The 19755-nt window shown below is 38.4% G+C and overlaps 1 protein-coding gene across 1 annotated transcript in view; it reads right to left on the bottom strand.

Annotated features, from left to right (window-relative positions):
- Positions 1-19417, bottom strand: part of LOC124789853 (E3 ubiquitin-protein ligase MSL2) — a 36496-nt gene extending 17079 nt beyond the window's left edge. Inside the window, exon 1 of the mRNA XM_047257366.1 lies at positions 18632-19417. Coding sequence (XP_047113322.1) covers positions 18632-19363 — 732 coding nt within the window. The 5' untranslated portion in view covers positions 19364-19417. The remainder of the gene's footprint in view (positions 1-18631) is intronic.
- Between the last annotated feature and the right edge of the window lie 338 nt (positions 19418-19755).

Raw genomic sequence — 19755 nt, 5'->3', positions numbered from 1 at the left:
GTATATTCAGATACTGCATGTAAATCTAATCTTGAATAAGAAAGATGTCAAACATTCAAATTTGTGGCAGCACGCAACTACAGCAACAAAGCACAAGAGCTTTGTGTTGTTACATAATAGTACAATTATTATCTTGGAGAGAAAAACAGTAAGCAGTAACAAACCCTAACAAACCCAAACAAACTATTTAAACAATGACATACACTAAACCTCACGAATGATCAAAGCTACCAGCAGAGAGCACTTCTTGCCGAGGACCAATATTAACCAATTTATACTGAAAAAACAAAATTATCCTGCTTTGTTGCCAATTTAAACTGCCAGGAGCACCACCACACAAACAATGAACATAGTTCAATTTTAGAAATGTGGTGGTGATCTAGTCAAAATATTGTCAATTATATTTTTAGTTCATAAAGATGACAGCATACACACTGAATCGATACTAAATTACTCTCTCCAGCATGTTGTTCATGATTACAATATACGGAAAAATATATAAAATCGCTACTGGCATATAGTTCTACATATCAAAATAAAAACTGCATATCTTAAAATATCTGGAGACTTTTCCAATACTTTTCTTGTAAAGAACAGCACTTTGAGAAGGGATTTTTCTTTCACCAGGGTTACGTAGCTCATGTAGAACAAAAACACGCTTTGAATTTTTGCTCAGTAGGGCAATAGGATGACTCACAAATAGAAGTTTCATCACCATTCAAAGTGAACAACATATATGCACGCTCTGCAAGATCAAATAAAGGAGGAAGAGAATGTCACAATTCATTTGAGACTGAGCAGAACTTAGTTTTTTTCACATCAGCAACTCATTGCAAGAGATGAAGGTAAAATTACTGAACATAGCAATATTTCATAACGAAAACATACAGCATCAAAATTAAAAGCTGTACCAAATGCCACAGCCTTCTGGAGTTTTTGGCATGGGATTTTTATTTTGCTTTGATGGACTGTATTTGTAGTACCGAGTGTTGTGTTCTAGTTTGGTTTTTCCTCTATGAATAACATGCTGCTATGTATAAATTAAAAATCTAAGGAAAAGGCATCACAATTGCCATCCAGCAATCTCAGGTCTTCAACTATGATGTGTTGCTTTAAAAGGAAAAGTAGCAAACTCCATAATAGTTCCCTTCACATAAAAAATATACTTTTTCCATAAAGAACTATGTTTGTTGTGCAACCTACTTCTGTCCATATTTGTGTGTCTGTAATTGTTGTTTACTTTTTCTGGCTACGCTGTTTGAACTACTTATACAAAAGTAAGATAAATACAGTCTAATTTTAAGCAAGAGCAACACCAGTTTATCAATCAGGAATAATAAATCCCCCTTGATTCTGAAGAGAATCAAAACTACATCCTGCTCTGCAGAGGTTTTTTTTTTTTTTTTTTTTTTTTTTTTTTTTAAAAAAAAATGGTGTCAAGTGTAAGGCTCTTCTGTGGCTGTCAATGGGCACACAGCATGAGGCGTAAGGCTCTACTGTCGCCAGCAGTGGCATCATGGCAGTCGAACTGTTAAAACAACTCAGTTGCTGGACTTTGAAAGAGGAATTCTAATACGCACAGCAGGCTATGTAGTGATCCAAATATTTGCTCTGGAGGATAGCATTATTCACTTTATGTTGACATATGAGGTGTTTCCATGTTTCAGAAGTCAGCTAATTTATTCTGACAAACCACTATACCAATAAATTTAATCCATTGCTAATTTCCAGTATAAATCCCCTGTACATGAATACCATTTGTACAATATCCACTGTGCCTTCATGGCACCTGTGTTAGTATCCTATTTCATCCAATGGAAAAGAGCTGATGAGATAGATCTCACTGGAAAACCGGCACCCATGGAAAGCACTTTTGATCACTGGAAAAAGCTGAGGATTAACGAAGTCGAGATCAGGTGAATAAGAAGTGTGTGTCATCACTGAGGAATGGAGCAAAAGAGACGGGTGGCCCTGGTAGATTCAATATTTCCACCTTTTTATGACTTTAGGATACTAATTAAAATAGTATGTGTAGAATGCTGAAATAGTTATGTCAAAGGGTGATACTGAATACTCTGTCAGGGGAGAAGTTGGGGAGTCTGCTGAGTGATGTGGTGTTGAAGAATGGCTTATGGAGGGGTTAGTTGGGAGTGATTTCACAGGAGGGGGGAGGGCAATGCTGAAGAAGACGGGTAATGGGTACACAAAGAGTACAAGGGTGGGTGACAGGGCAGTTCCACTGAGGAGGTGACACTGATAATGAAGTTTACATGAACTGTGTGTGGTAGGAGTGATATACTGCAGACATTGAATATGTTGGCAGTCCTGCTCATTTACAGTTTATAATAAGAATCTTGGACGTCAAGTAACACTAACTACCAAACTAGCAAGTTGACAACTTGATCATTACAATATTTTACCATACAAAGTTATTTTGTAAGTAATATATTTCTACCTTCTCTGAACCATGTACCAGTGACCTATGGTTCCTTGTGGTGTTTGAAGCACATTTTTTCCTCTCTCTCCCATTCTCCCATATATGAAATAATGCTCAAGGTGAAAGTCATGTTGTGGGTTTCAAATGGGGTAATGATGCATAAAATATGACTTTAAGCAAGTCAAGGTATCTTAGTTTCACCTACACAACTCCATCTCTCACCTCCAAGCTGGTGAACCCTAAGAACCTGAGCAACCTTGTGGAAGATTAGATCCCAACCCCAGTGGGAAACAGGATCAGGGCAAATGAAAGTGGGAGAAACAGTCCTCTGAAGAATAGGGGTTGGCTATGGGCTAATAACCCATACCCAGAAAAAAAGTCTTATTACAAAAGTGCAAGGAAATATAGCCAGATGGAGCCTAAGGCAAAGTAAAAAGAAATTTGAGAACTGGATTGTGGAATGTACAGACATTATGCACATTGGGTGCCTAACTGGATAGTGAAAGTCTACAAGGTGGATATCATGGCCTTGCAAAAGATAAGATGGACTGGACAATGACACCGTCAAGAAACAGCAGTGTACTATGTATTACAAAAGCCACAATAGTGAACACATATTTGGTGTGGGATTTATAGCCAATCAAAGCACTGAACAACTAGTGACAGTATTTAAAGCAGTACATCCAAGGACATGCTATGTATGAATAAAAGGGAAACTCTTACCTACAACCTCCTACATGCACCTGCCCTTACTGAGAACAGCAGAGGAAGAGGATACTTTCTATGAGGAACTGCAACAAGTTTATCAATAGTGTCCAAAAATTGATATAAAATTGTGATAGGAGATATGAATGCTAAGGTAGGGCAGGACTGACTTGTGAGTCGTCGTCTTCTTCTTCTTCACTACCATTGGTAAATGCAACCTCCATATATAGAATAATAACAATGGACTGCACCTTATAAATTTTGCACCATTTAACAGCTTCTAGCACATTTACAGTACAAGAATATACATAAAATGACTTGGGTGTCACCAGACAACAATACTAAGAACCAAATTATTGATATATTAATAAACATCAGGCAAGGTTCTGGTGTACCGAATGCTGTAGTTTCACAGATGTTAATAAGGACTCATCAAAAGCTGAACAATTAGCTATTAATTTGGAAAACAGATTGACAGAAGGCCATTGGCCGAAAACCAGGCCATTGGCCGAAAGCTTTAAGTGTGAAAATCTTTGTTGTGCATATCTGCAACTCAGCATCTCTGCTATATGGTGAGTAGCAACTTTCCTTCTCATAAAATTGTTACATTCCATCCTGGATTTTACAGTGTAATAAAATTAGATATGAAACACAGAATGCTGCAGAGGAAGCGAAGCGATTGGTATGGGATAATAGACCAAAAGCAATGAAAGGTATGATGAAGAGTGTGAGGAGGCAACAAGAACAATGCAAACAAAAAAAAATGCAAGCCAGAAGAACAAGACTGCTAGTAGATGACTACAGTGAAAAAAGGCACGCAGAAAAGCAGATTCTAATAACAAAGAAGGTAAGCTTTTTCAAAACACAGATGCAGGATATTCAATTACTGAGTAATGCTCATGAAAGCAGGAAGTTCTATAAAGAGGCCAATAACCTAAGAAGGGGCTTTCAACCAAACATAACACTATGTAAAGGGGAAAATGGCGAACTTCTAGCAACATAGGCCAAAGCAATGCATCAATGGGCAGAGCAGATTAAGGACTCACTGTAATCACAGAATGTTGAAGCATGGGAATTAACCAAAAACCAACAGGTAGAGGAAGAGGAAAATGGGGTCATTCAGTGCGAGAAATTCGGCAAGCAATAAAGAAGCTAGCCAACAATAAGTCACCTGACAACAACAATCTGGAATTCAAGCTTATTAAGTGTGGTGAGATCATCTAGTTAGATGCCTGCACATCCCGATCTCTGATATTGGGTGCAAAAAAAGTCATCCCGGATTATTAGAATATGGGAGTAATATGTGCTATGTATAAGAAAGAGGGCGGCCAAGAATGTACAAAGTATAGAAGAATTACATTGTTGAACAACAGAGATAAAATATTCTTCTCCCCACTTTTAACTATATAAAATACTTTGCAGGAAAAGCAATCGGGAGATATCAATCAATCTTTCGACCTGGCAAATCAATTACTGGCCAAATATCCACCCTGAGGCAAATATTGAAAAAAAAGGGGGAGGGGGAATACACTATACAGGAACATCATATGTTTATTGCTTTTAAAATAGTATATGAAGCCATGAATAAACTCTGCATGCCACAGCAGTTAATATGCCCCATGAGTCTGACTATCAAAAATGCAGTATTTAAAGTATGGATACAAGGAAATTTTAACACCAAATTTTGAGACTAACTGTGGACTAAGGCAAGGGGATGCGCTATCATGTATGCTGTTTAATACAGCACTAGAGAAAGATACAAGAGAAGTTATAAGGTCAGTTCAAGAGGCAGAATACACAACAGAATGGTGCAGGTTCTGGCCTATGCAGATGATTTGGATATTATTGTAAGAACAGAACTAGTTGCTAAAGAAACGTACAGGGCATTGGTGGCAGCAACAATAGAAATACGAGTGAAAGTGAACATCAATAAAACCAAATACATGAAAATAATGTGACCAAAACTAAATACAACACTCAAAATTGACTAAGCACAAACAGAACCTGTTAGAGAATTTGTCTGTCTTGGAACATGGATTACATCACAGAACAATATTACTGTGGAAATAAAGTGACACACCCATTTAGCTAATAAATGCTATTATGGGCTGGCCCCACAAGTTCAGAAATATTTCCATGAGAACAAAGTGCCAACCGTATAAACTTTAATAATCCAGTATTAACATATGGCTCAGAATGCTGCACATTGACACAACAATGTGAAGAGATAGTAGGATCTTTTGAACAGAAGATGTTATGAAAAATATATGGGGCAACTAATGAAGGTGGAGTGTGGTGTAGAAAATATAATTCTGAACTTCACAAAAGACCTCAAAATCATAAAGTTCATTAAAATAAACCACCTGAAATGGGTCAGCCATTTTTTAACATGGTAGATAAGAACCCAACAAAAAGAGCACTGCTACAAAAATCCATAGGACGAAAAAGCATGGGAAGACAATGACTTTGATACTTGGATGACATACAAGAATTAAAACTTATTGGCATCAGATGATGAGATGCATAATGTTGGACAGGGATGAATGGAATGATGTCCTAAAGCAGGCCAAGGCCTATCAAGAGCCTTAGTCAGAAGGAAGAAGAAATCATTCTATACCACAAGTTGTATTCTGACACATGAGAGAGTACACCTGTAACTCCAAACTGGCGGTCCATTAAACTGATCATACCCACAGACAATTTAAATTGCATAACATACTGGGAATAAAAATCATAGCTACAAGCCATTAGTAATCATGTAGTCACAGGTACTACTTTGTGTAGGTGGAACTAACGAGTTGAGCTAGATGTGAGCTTCCCTCCTAATACACAGTCTTCTAGATCACAAAAACTTACTTCCATTCCAATAGCTCTAGTGACAAATGCACAACTACCCTACATACATACTCTGGAAACCACTGTGAAATGCCTGGCAGAAAGTACTTAATACTGTATCACATGTTAGGGTTTTCCCTGTTCCATTCATAATCGGAGAATAAGAAGAATGGCTGCTTTAATGTCTCACTGTGCCCTGTAATTAATCTAATCTTGTCTTCACAGCCCCTCTGGAAGTGATACATAGGAAGGTGAAGAATATTCGTAGATTCTTCACTTAATACTGGTCCTTGAAACTTTGGAAGAAGGCTTTCACAGGATAATTGCTACCGATTTTAAAGTTTTTCCAATTGAGGTTTTTCGGCATTTCTGTGATGCTCCCCCATTAGTAAAGCAACCTTGTGAGTACCCATAGTGAAGTTGGTTTATGTTCAAAATTCCCTGTTATTTCTATTTGGTATGGGCCCCACAGACTTGGACAATATTCTAAGATGAAATGCGCAAGTGTTTCGCAAGCAGACTCCTTTATAGATTGAGTGTATTTTTCAAGTAATCAACCAATGAACCAAAGTCTGACATTGACTTTACCTATAACTGGGCCAAGGTGATTATTCCACTTCATATCCCCAAAAATTATTACGCCCAGGTATTAATATGAGTTGGCTGATTCCAATTGTGACTCATTCATGTTGCAATCATTGGATACCACTATTCTAAGTTTTATTAAGTGTACATGTTTATATTTTCATAGATTTAAAACAAGTCTCCAATCCTTGCACCACTTAGAAATGTTATCAAGATTGACCAGGTTATTTGTGCAGTATTTTTCAAATAATACTTTGTTACAGATGACATGGTTATTACTAATACTGTCTGTCAGGTAATTAATATATAGCATTAATAGCTCTCCCCTGGGGCACATCTGAAGCTACTTTTTCTATTGACGACTATCCACCCAAGATAATATGCTCCATTCTTCCTACCGAGAAGTTGTCAACTGAGCAATACATTTTGTCTGATAATCCCTATCGTCATGTATTTGTAATAACTTTTGCTGTGGTACTGGGTAATAACTTTATGGAAGTTAAGAAGTACTGCATCCACCTGATTACCTTGACCCAAAGCTTTCAGGATGTCATGTGAGAAAAGCATGAGTTGCGTTTAGCACAACTAGTGTGTGTGTGTGTGTGTGTGCGTGTGTGTGTGTGTGTGTGTTTTAATCCAGGCAGGATGACACAGAGATTATTCTGTTTGAAATACCTCATTGTGTTCAGCTGAGATTATGCTATAAAACTTTATAACTGATGGATATCATTGGTTATATGGAAGTATTGTGGGTCACTTCTGCTACACTTCATGTAGGTGCTTGTGACCTGTTTTTCCTGCCAAATGTTGGACACAGTTTTACATAACTAATTATTATTTTTATAACAACAAAAATAATCAATTTTTGACAATATAGTGTAATTGGATTGATACAAAAAAATCTACTCATCAAGTGGCAGCAGGAGCACACACAAACATAAAAGTTTAACTTATGCAAGCTTTCGGAGCCAGTTGCACATTCTTCGGGTAAAAAGAGTTGGACAGGAAGGAAGACAGACTTTCCTTCTCAACCCGTCCAGTAAGTCTCGCCTGACCCGGGGTTCTGGGTGACTTTCTCGAACTGTATCCCTTTTCCTAAACCTTTCCAGTCCTTTTCCTTCACCCCTCTTCCTTCCTCTCCAACTCTTCTGCCAGCAGACAGAGCCATTGGCTCCAAAAGCTTGTATAAGTTAAACCTTTTTGTGTGTGTTCTCCTACCGCCGCTTGGTGAGTATATTAACTTTTTGTTTGTTTGTTTGTTTGCAGGTACACGTCTGCAGCCCTGGTATTTATTAAAATTTCACACCCTAAAACAAATGGTACAGCCCACTGATAATGCAACTATCTGGATTACACTAGCACAGCTGCAACATTTTCACTGATTTCACTTCGGCAGACATTTGGAATGGGTATGAGCAGCCATGGAACCCATGTCACGTTCAAAATATGTAAGATGTTGAAGAAAGGCCAACGGCTGATTTTCACTTTTTAGCAATATCACCTTGATAGTGATACAATGGTCTTGAGGGCCACGGCATCCACTACTCTTGGTTCTTCACTTAGAGATGGTCTTCCACTTGATTCTCTGTCATTTAGACACATCTGATCACACATCAAGCATCAGCATTGTCTAACCACTGTGTCATATTATGGTATTGCTATGCAATTCCACCGTGGATTGTTACAGCATTATCTTCTTCCAAATGATAAAAAAATGACTTCTCATTTTATCAATGGGCAGCATGCTACAGTACTTTGGCGAGCAGATTTCAAAGTACACTAAGACTGTAGACATGTAGCTACAAATGAACAAAAAGAATTGTGTAACTTTACATTTAGGCGGCAATGATTGAAATTTTATGACCAGCGTCATACATCACTCATCTCTGCAGAAGTGTGCATACAAAACTGAGGTAATACTTCTGTATCTTCCTTTGTGAAAGAACATTTGAAAATGGAGAACATTTCTGCTTTTGTTAATTTCAGTTCCTACATCATCCATGAGTGTTTTAATCCTTGTTTCCTTTACATATGACAAAATTTTCTTTGAGGTTTATGAGAAATCTTACAATATAATTCTTTTACAATAGTCACTGAAGGTTTCATACATTTCCCTTCTGACAGTTACATTGTATTCAACACCTTTTTATCTAAAAGTCTATGCTAATACGTTTCTTTACAGTGATTGTATTCTGTGAAGGGTCTTTCCTATGATGAACTGTTCTACTAGATGTAACTCAACAACATGAACCGAAGACCTGGCAAGTGTGGCAACACCATCAAGTGTGCATTCAAAAAACAGTGAAGGGAAGTAGTAACATCACAAACTCCAGAATTCTTATTACTGGAGTGCTCCTGTGCTACATGTCTGTAAGCCAATGTTCTGTGTAGCACAATAATTAAACGTTGATTGGCAGTTTTATCTGACAATACTTCTAGCACAGTATCAACATTAAACAATTTATTTGCAGTGTAATATGTATGACCCCACCTTCAATCTATTTATAACTGCCACTTTGATCCTGATACTTAATTTTTTTTGTAAATCTAATGTAGTATGCCTTTTTTGAAGTATGTTCAATTATCGAACAAATGCAAGGATGGCTGACATAGTGTTTAGTGTATCTGGGATTGTAAAACAGTTAAATTCCATAGATGTCAGGAAGGCATCTGGCCCAGACGGTATCCCCGTAAGATTGTATGTTGAACAAATACTAACAAAGAGATAGAGGGGCTGGCCAGTACTTACCTCAGCTCAGTACAGCCGATAGATTCACAAAACAGAACAGAAAATTTACATTCCTAGCTTTCGGAACTTTGTTCCTTCATCAGGGAGAAGAGAGGGGAAAAAAGGGAAGAAGGGAAAGTGGATTCAGTTACTCACAACCCAGGTTATGAAGCCACCCTAACTGTTTACCTTTCCCTGTTGCTTCATAACCTGGGTTGTGAGTAACTGAATCCAATTTCCCTTCTTCCCTATTTCCCCTCTCTTCTCCCTGATGAAGGAACAAAGTTCCGAAAGCTAGGAATGTAAATTTTCTGTTCTGTTTTGTGAATCTATCGGCTGTACTGAGCTGAGGTAAGTACTGGCCAGCCCCTCTATCTCTTTGTTAGTATTTGTTTCACATCTTAATATGAGATTTTCCATTAATCATTTAGATTATATGTTGACTATGCTACAAACATAGCACCAATCTTATCCATCATCTATCAGAGATCATTGGAACAGCAGAAAGTTCCATGGGACTGGAAGAAGGCCCAGGTCATAGCAATCTATAAAAAGGGTAGAAAATTGGATGCACATAATTACCAGCCAATTTCACTGACATTGATTAGTTGTAGAATCATGGAACATATTTTGTGTTCAGACATAATGACCTTTCCAGACTCTGAGAAGCTCATTTGCAGAAACTAGCATGGTTTTAGGAAACAGCGGTCATGCAAGACATAGCTGGCCCTCTTTGTACATGATATACAACACGCTCTAGATACAGGCTCCCAGATTGATGCCATATTTTTCGACTTTCGAAAGGTGTTCAACTCAATTTCGCACTGTCGCTTGCTCCAAAAAGTGCGCGCTTATGGTCTATCCGATGACATATGCGGTTGGATAGAAAGTTTTCTAACAGACAGGAAGCAGTATGTCATCCTGAACAGGGTGACTTCAACAGAAACAAGTGTAATTTCAGGGGCAGTGTATTAGGTCCGCAGCTTTTTATGATTTACATAAACGATCTGGTTGATGGTATTGGCAGTGGCATTAGACTGTTTGCTGATGATGCTGTAGTCTACAGGAAAGTCGTATCACATGAAAGTTGTGAACAAATCAATGAGGATTTGCAGAAAATAAATGTGTGTTGTAATGACTGGCAGTTATCTCTCAATATTAGTAAGTGTAACCTACTGTATATAACAAGGTAAAATCTCCATTAATGTACGAGTACAAAACAAATGCCCTGTCTTTGGAAGCGGTAACATCCATCAAGTATCTGGGTGTGACTATTCGAAATGATCTCAAATGGAATGATCAGATTCACAAGTAACGGGTAAGGCAAACTCTAGATTGCGGTTTATTGGTAGAATCCTGCAGCAATGCAGTCCTTCAACAAAGGAAACAGGTTACAATACGTTAGTTCATCCAGTCTTAGAATATTGTTGGTCTGTATGGGACCCTTGCCAGTTGGGTCTGATTCAAGAGATTGAGAGAGTCCAAAGAAGAGCGGCAAGATTCGTGACTGGTACATTTAGCCATCGCGAGAGCGTTACAAATCTCATAAAAAGATTGAAGTGGGACACACTTGCAGATAGACGGCACGCTAAACGGAAGGGGTTGCTGACTAAATTCTGAAATCTGATCTTCACCGAGGATGTATAGCATATATTATTACCACCAAATTTCAAATTGCACAATGATGACCATCCAAAGACAAGGGAAATTAGAGCTCTTACTGAGGCATTCAGACAGTCATTTTTCCCTTGTGCAATCCACAAGTGGAACAGAGGGGGGAAATATGACTGGCGCGAATTGTGCCCTCCGCCACACACCGCTTGGTGGCTAGCGCAGTATATATGTACATGCAGGTGGTTTGCAAATGATGACTCAGTTATCATGGCACTTTTTAAAATAAAATCCTACAGACTGAACATTTTCTTTGAGACTGGAGTCCAATTCTGTGAGATAAAATATGAGAAGTTTTCGTAAAGTTGGACATTTCATTGTATTGTTCATAATACAACAAATATTTTTGTCTGGTAACACATTTATCCATACCATTAGGAAGATATTTTCTGTGTACACTTCATTACTTTGGTGCAGATAACTGAATCACAGTTCACTCAGCAGTGTGTTGTGCACCCTACCTTATCATACACCATCAACTTACTCAAAAATAACATTTTGCTTGCACATCTGATCACATTATCTCTTAACACAGTTACTCTTTCCTCCTCCTCAGGGTCCATAAATTTAATTATGTTTACAGCAGACCATCGCAGCCTCCTGTGGGAGTATTTTCGGCGGTCACTTCCTGTAGTTGCACATTGCTTTGAACTGGAATGTGGCTGTACACAGTCTTGTGACGCCTAAATTTATGGTTCCCTTTGGCAAGTAATACACATCTACACAATGCTTGGTCAACTACTCTTTTATATTTGAACCTCAGTTCATCTACATGCTCTTGCACAGAGGTAACTATTCTGAATTCCTCTTTGAGATATGACACTACTACCTCTATCTTGTTAATATTATTTCAGTTGGACACATTGCTTGTTAAGTTATCAATAACATAAATGATGGAGATGTTGAGTTGCCGACATGCACAACAAAACACTACTAAACACATAAGGGGAGGGTCAAAGGTTAGGGGGTGGGGGACAGTAAAGTGCTGCTTGTGGAGCATACAGGGAAGAAGTGGAGAGTGTGTAGGGCAGCTAGGAGCAGTCAGAAGATTAGATGGAGGGCGGGGTGGGGGGAGGACAGAAAAAGGGAGAAGTAAAAAGATTGTGGGTGCATTGGTGGAACAGAGGGCTGTGTAGTGCTGGAGTGGGAACAGTGAAGAGGACAGGTGAGTGTAGGACAATGACTAATCTAATTAAGGTTGAGATAAGGAGTGTTATGGGAACATGGCATGTATTGCAAGGAGAGTGCCCGCCTGCACAATTCAGAAAAGCTTATGTTAGCAGGAAGGATCCGGATGCACAGGCTGTGAAGCAACCATTAAAATGAAGAACATTGTGTGGGATAGCATGCTCAGCAACTGTGTGGTGCAGCTGTTTCTTGCCCACAGTTTGTTGGTGGCCATGTATGTGAACAGACAGCTTGTTGGTTGTCACACGCACACAGAATGAGGCACACTGGCTGTAGCTTAGCTTGTAGACCACATGATGATTATTCCATCAATGGCAGGACTACCTGTCAAAGCAGTCATGTGATCTACAATCTAACCTGAACCACTGTGCCTCGTTCTACACAGGCATGACGACCAACAAGTTATCTGTCCACATGAATGGCCATCGACAAATGGCGGCGAAGAAACAGCTAGACCACCCAGTTGCTGAGTGTGCTGCTCAACACATTCATAATTTTAATGACTGCTTCACACACTGTGCCATCTGGATTCTTCCTAACACCACCACCTTTTCTGAATTTGCACAGATGGGAACTCTCCCTATGTTCCTGCAACCCTCCTCCCTCCACCTTCATTAGCCATTGTCCTTCACCCAACTATCCCTTTCTCTGTTCCCACTCCAGCACTACACTGTGTGTGTGTGTGTGTGTGTGTGTGTGTGTGTTCATTATATACCATCCTGGATTTTCGATTGTTTAATACTGAAAATGAATAAGAGATAAAACAGGAAGGTAGTCCTGCGGACCATACATTGACCCAAGTCAGTGACTAAATATATATAGTCTTTGGTACATGGCATAATTCCTATAGAGAGAGGGGAGAGCTGTTTAAGAGTTCTGTAACACACATTGTACCCACATAATAATTATTTTGGCATTTGAAAAAAAAAAAAAAGTATGTACAAATCATTAAGAATTTAGCAAAAAGCAAATTTAGCAAAAAGTTCCCATCTGTGCTCGAACTGCCCAATCTATTTATGAAATCCAGAAAACTGTAGATAATGTGCACTGGCTAATGCAGTGATGGTTACATTATGAACAGTGATTAAAATTCAACAATTTCTGCACACTAGTAATTTCATGGCACATCTATATCATTTGTGCTGTTGTGTTCTCATATCCAGTCTTGCTGTTTGCTATTCACTTTAGGTATGGCCATTTTATCAGTCTTAGGAACACATGATTTGTTCGTTTAGGAGTGATTTGTCCACTGTGATGTAGAATGTTGATTAGCATATATAACAAAATTGGCGATGTTTTAGTCATTACCATAGCGGGAGAGGATTTTAACTCCAACAGCACACAATGTGAACTACGTGATGTGTAATGAAATGCTGTATTGTAAACTTCTGTTTTGCAGGTTCTTATATTCCACTCAGAAGTTTCTGTACAATACATAATGGATTCCAGACCTTTGATCTCAGTAAGGTCAAAAATCCGAAAATGTGTGTTATTACGGATGTTCCTTCTATTTTCAGAGTTTTTTGTTAGTTACACATGTGACATTTTCATTGGTGATTGTTTGTAGGAGCTATATATATCAATATTTCTAAATTTACTCAGTCCTGTGCCTCACCCTCAGGCCTATCATCACAATTAATAAGACTTTAGAACATAAGGGATAAGTTTACAATCAAACCTCACATCCATTAATAAAGTATTTGAAATCAGCTAATTTCATCACATCTATGATTTGTTGGCATAATTGATATTAACGATCAACATATTTCTGAGCACATGCATCTTTAGTTAAAGAACAAAAATCAAAGTATGTTTGGCCTATCAAGATTAAAAAATTCTTAGGTTAAGAAAGTCAGATTGAACTGTATTCACCTTCATTAAAAGTACCTTCATCAACCATCAGGTTCACAATACCACAAGCCTACTTTCTCCGATATACAGTGTCCTCTGTCATAGCCGTGCATGAAGGGAAATGATGGGAACTTAGTCTGTTTTAACACATTAGCATTTTTTAAATTATTCAAACTGATAACATACTTTGATTCGTGTACGGTTGTTTACCTGATGAGAGCAGCATGTTCTCCCAAACATGCCAATCGTTAATGTTAATTGTATTAAACTATGATTGTTTAAATGTCTTTCTATATTTACTCTCTGCAAGCCACTGTGAGGTGCATGGCAGAGGGTACATCCTATTGTACCAATTATTAGGGTTTCATCTACATCTACATACATACTCAGCAATCCACCATACGGTGTGTGGCAGAGGGTACCTCATACCACAACTAGCATCTTCTCTCCCTGTTCCACTCCCAAACAGAACAAGGGAAAAATGACTGCCTATATGCCTCTGTACGAGCCCTTATCTCTCTTATCTTATCTTTGTGGTCTTTCCGCGAAATATAAGTTGATAGCAGTAAAATTGTACTGCAGTCAGCCTCTAATGCTGGTTCTCTAAATTTCTTCAGTAGCGATTCACGAAAAGAACGCCTCCTTTCCTCCAGAGACTCCCACCCGAGTTCCTGAAGCATTTCCGTAACACTTGTGTGATGATCAAACCTACCAGTAACAAATCTAGCAGCCCGCCTCTGAATTGCTTCTATGTCTTCCCTCAATCCGACCTGATGGGAATCCCAAACACTCGAGCAGTACTCAAGAATAGGTCATATTAGTGTTTTATAAGCAGCCTCCTTTACAGATCAACAACATCTTCCCAAAATTCTACCAATGAACCGAAGACAACTATCCGCCTTCCCCACAACTGCCATTACATGCTTGTCCCACTTCATATCGCTCTGCAATGTTATGCCCAAATATTTAATCGACGTGACTGTGTTAAGCGCAACACTATTAATGGAGTATTCAAACATTACGGGATTCTTTTTCCTATTCATCTGCATTAATTTACATTTATCTATATTTAGAGTTAGCTGCCATTCTTTACACCAATCACAAATCCCTACAGTCACTCAACGACACCTTCCCGTACACCACAGCATCATCATCATTTACGGGAAGAATGACTGATCAAACCCCTATTAATCCTACCTGGTACGGATCCAACACACTTGAACATTATACATGGGCCACACAAGTGATTTTAAGCAGTCTCCTTTGTAGACTGATTGTACATCCCCTGTATTCTACCAATGAACCAAAATCTACCATCTGCTTTACCCACAACTGAACCTGTGTGTTCATTCCATTTCATATCCCTACAAAGTGTTACAACCAGGTATTTGTATGAGGTGGCCAATTCCTACAGTGACTCAGTGATATAGTCATAGGATACTATGTTTTTTCGTTTTGTGAAGTGCAAAATTTTACATTTCTGAACATTTAGAGCAAGTTGCCAAACTCTTCACCATGTTGAAATCTTGTCAAGATCTGACTGAATATTTATGCACCTTCTCTCAGATAGTACTTCATTATAGATAAATGCATCTGCTGCAAACAGCCTGCTTTTTACTATTAACATTGTCTGCAAGATTAGTGATACACAACATGAACAGCAAGCATCCCAACACACCTTCCTGGGGCACACCTGGTTATTTCTGTATCTGATGATGACTCTCCATCCAAGACATCCTGTGTCCTCCCTTCAAAATGCCCTCAATCCAGTGGCAAATTTTACTTGATACCCCATATGATTGCACTTTTGACAATAAGCATTGGTGGGGTACTGAGTCAAATGCTTTTCAGCATCTACCTGGTTGCCTTGACACAAAGCATCATGTGAGAAAAGTGAGAGTTGGGTTTCACACGATCGACATTTTCGAAAACCATGCCGGTTGACATTGAGGAAGTCATTCTGTTGAAGATACCTCATTATGTTCTAAGATTCTACAACAAATCGATGTCAAGGATTTTGCATGGTAGTTTTCTGGATCATTTCTACTATCCTGCTTGTAGACTGGTATGACCTGTGCCTTTTCCCAAGAACTGGGCACCGTTTTTTGTTTGAGGGATCTACAGTAGATTATAGTGAGAAGAGTGCGCTAACTCCGCCACAAATTCAATACAGAATCTATCAGGGATTCCACCGGGACCTGGAGCTTTGTTCAATTTTAATGACTTCAGCTGTTTCTCAACATCACCGACAGTAACACTTATTTCATTCATTTTTTAGTGCCATGAGGATTAAATTGGGGCATTCTCCTGGGTTTCCTTAGTGACAGAACATTTGAGAATTGAGTTAAACATTTCAGTTTTTGCTTTGCTACCCTACAATTCCAGTTCCCGACTTATTCACTAGAGACTGGGCACTAACTGTGTTGCCACTAGCAGCCTGTACAAACAATTAGAATTTCTTTGGATTTTGTGTAATGTCATTTGACAATACCCTACTACAGTAATCATTGAAGGCATCACGCATTGCATTTTTCACAGTCAAACGTGTTTCATTCAGCATCTCTACTATAGCCTTATGCTTTATATTGCACCTATCATGCAGTAACCTCTGTGTCTGTAGACAGTGATTGTATGCCATGGAGGTTCCCGCCCATTATGAACTGTTCAAATGGATACAAATCTATCAAGTGTGGGGGGGGTCAACTATTCTTTTAAACTTGTGCTGACTTCCTTTACCTGCTCCCGATCTGTGCTCAGTTTCAATTCCCTCATTGAGATATACTACTGATTTTTCATCTAGTACACTGAATGCATAAATCTTTCTGCTTGTGTTAGTTGTCCTCTGTACTTCTGTAATCCTTATTGCCACAATGTCACGACCACCGATACCAGTTTCAATGTAGACATCCTCAAAGAGGTCAGGTCTATTTTTTGTGATTAGATCCAATATGTCTCCATCATTATTAGGGTTCCTCACTATCTGTTCTACATAGTTTTCAGAGAAGGTATTTTGTAAAGCTTCACAGGATGTCTTATCATACCCACCACTAACAAACTATAATTTTCCCAATTAATTGCTGGATGTGCCTTATTTGTGTGATAAATTTATAGAGTCTGATATACAATGAAACTTTTTGGTGCTACTAACCATAGCTAGTGTGGAAGAAGAATTAATACATAATTTTCTTGGTTGCTTTAAAAACTCTCACCTAACTGATAACTGAGTATTGCTGTTTTTGGTTGGTCTAACTGGTTAGTCTAGTGAACAATGAAGAGTGAAGTCATATGTTACATCTGAGATTTTGCTTGTTTCAACTCTGGATGACTGCTGCATCATCTGTTTATAATATTTCATTTATTTGTTGGGGCTGATGGCTTAGACCATGTTGTTTACCACACACAGGTCCAGTGGAGATGGTGATGGTCTAGTTACGATGGAAGGTGACAGGTTATGAGTTGGTGAACCAACAAATCTGTCTTGAAAATATTTTTGTTATATACATATGCAGTTCCATTTATCTCATTGGGCATTGTTCCTCATGTATGTAAATGATCTTCCATTTTACATGCAGCAAGCAGAATTAGTTCTTTTTGCAGATGACGTTAGTACTGTAATCAATACAAGCACACATACAGCACCTGAAGAAATTGTAAACAATAACCTTAAAAGTATCACCGACTAGTTTTCTGCAAATGGTCTTGCTGTCTTTTTTTCCAAGAATCACAACATATTCAGTTCTGCACATGTAGAGGTACTATATAAATGATACGTATACCACCTCATGGGGGAATAATGAATAGATCAGAAACTTCAAAATTCTTAGGCGTCCACATTGATAAGAATTTATACTGGGAAAAGCACATTTTGGAACTCCTAAGACAACTTAGTTTAGCCATATTTTCAGTTAGAATTGTTGCAAATCTTGGGGAGGGAGAAAACAGTTTGTTGTAAATAATCCACTGCAGCTCATGAGGAACGAAGATGTACATAATTACAATAGTTGAAGAAAATATGACAATCATTATTTCACATTAAATTTTCCTTTAGTACAAAATGGGGTGCACAATCCTGCAACCAAAATTTCACAAACTGATACAAAAGTCCGACAGACAGCAAAGTTAAATTTGAAAACAAAATGAAAAAGTTTGTGCTTGACAACTGCTATTCTGCAGAACAGTTTCTATTATTGTGATGTGTAAAAGATGGTGGGTAAGAATTACTAACTCACATCTGTCCATCTTTCTTTTAAAAACAATAAAGGAAGAAAAAGAATAGTTGTAAATGATCAGCATGTAGTGAAACAGAAATTGAGACATGTATGATACATGCCAGCACAGAAGAAGCACCAGTAGCAGTTTACTGTAATATTTCCAACACAAATTTTGTTCCCTAGATACCTGAAATGCATTTGTGAGTCAATTCGAACAGAATCACTTAAGTTGCATTTCCCAAATAAAGCAAAAATAGCTTTATCACTGGGGATTTAGTCGTTACACGACGCCAAGTATTGCAAAGAGAAGGTGAAAACCTTTTCTGTGAGGCCTTGGGTGTGAACAAGTGGATTTGCCTTTCATCGTACCAAATAAAATTATCCTTTCTATAGAGGAAAAATTATGTTTTGCACACATACTATTGTGGATACTGCATCTGTACTGCATCCATTACCGTCGCCCGGGTCGTCTCCTAAATCATTGGCTTTCCTTTTTATAGTTATTTTATTTCCTGTTCCCTTAAACAGCACGGAGTATAGTGAAGAACCATTTGACACAGTTCGGATGGCTTGTGGTTCGACAGCCTGCAAGCAGTTATTTCCTTCCGACTGCCCAATGGTTGCAGGCGCAACACCCGTCTGTGTTGAAGTACTAGTATAAACACATGGTAGTATGCTGTAAGCAGATTTCGACAATCCTGCATTACTTTTGAAATCATCTTTGAAACCTGCACCCTCCTGTATGAGATCCACAAGACTCGACGTTCCATCACCTGATCCCCCATTGCTGGTTGCGGACACAAATAAACTGCGGTAAATCGATGTGCTGGTCACATACTCGCACAGTTTTTTATAGCATTGAAGTAATATACGTAGCTGCACATTTTCCACATATTTTTCGTAGTTTTTGCACCAACTACAAGATGGCTTGAGCTTTTTTCTTCCGCCCTTACAAGAACGGCACACATGATGCTGACAGTTCGTTTCTGTAGGAGTATACGGTTCAATTAACAAGTTCCCACAAACCGTGCAAGACAAAGATTGTCTTAGATAGGGAACCAGACGAAATAAGTCCGTCCAAGACGATGAATCTTCCGAATCTGCTTGTAATACAAGTCTACAAGTCGAAACATACAAACTCGTTGCATTCATCACTGTCGCGGAACAACACTACAAACAGTTTCGAAATTGCGAAGTTTTACATCTTACACGGGCGCAGCAGTTCAGTATCGAAGATACTACATATTTGTTAGAAACTAAAATCATTCACATTTCATTACAATTGTTACTAGTTCTTAAGCAGGACGCAATTAAGAAGTTGCAAAGCCCAATATCTATTAAAAATATATTGCGACCCGAATATCAAGTGCAGACGAACGAAAAATAAATATTATTTTCGAACTGATAAAACTAAACCGATTAATATGGCGAAGGCCTATATATTTCGCAACATTAATTAAATCAATGTGGCACTGAACTAGTGGCTTATAAAATCGATCGACTCGAAAGAACTATAATGATGCTCTATCGATACAGGTATAGGA

Source organism: Schistocerca piceifrons, chromosome 3 (genome assembly GCF_021461385.2).
Source record: "Schistocerca piceifrons isolate TAMUIC-IGC-003096 chromosome 3, iqSchPice1.1, whole genome shotgun sequence".
NCBI lineage: Eukaryota > Metazoa > Arthropoda > Insecta > Orthoptera > Acrididae > Schistocerca > Schistocerca piceifrons.
This window is presented reverse-complemented; position numbering and strand designations above follow the sequence as displayed.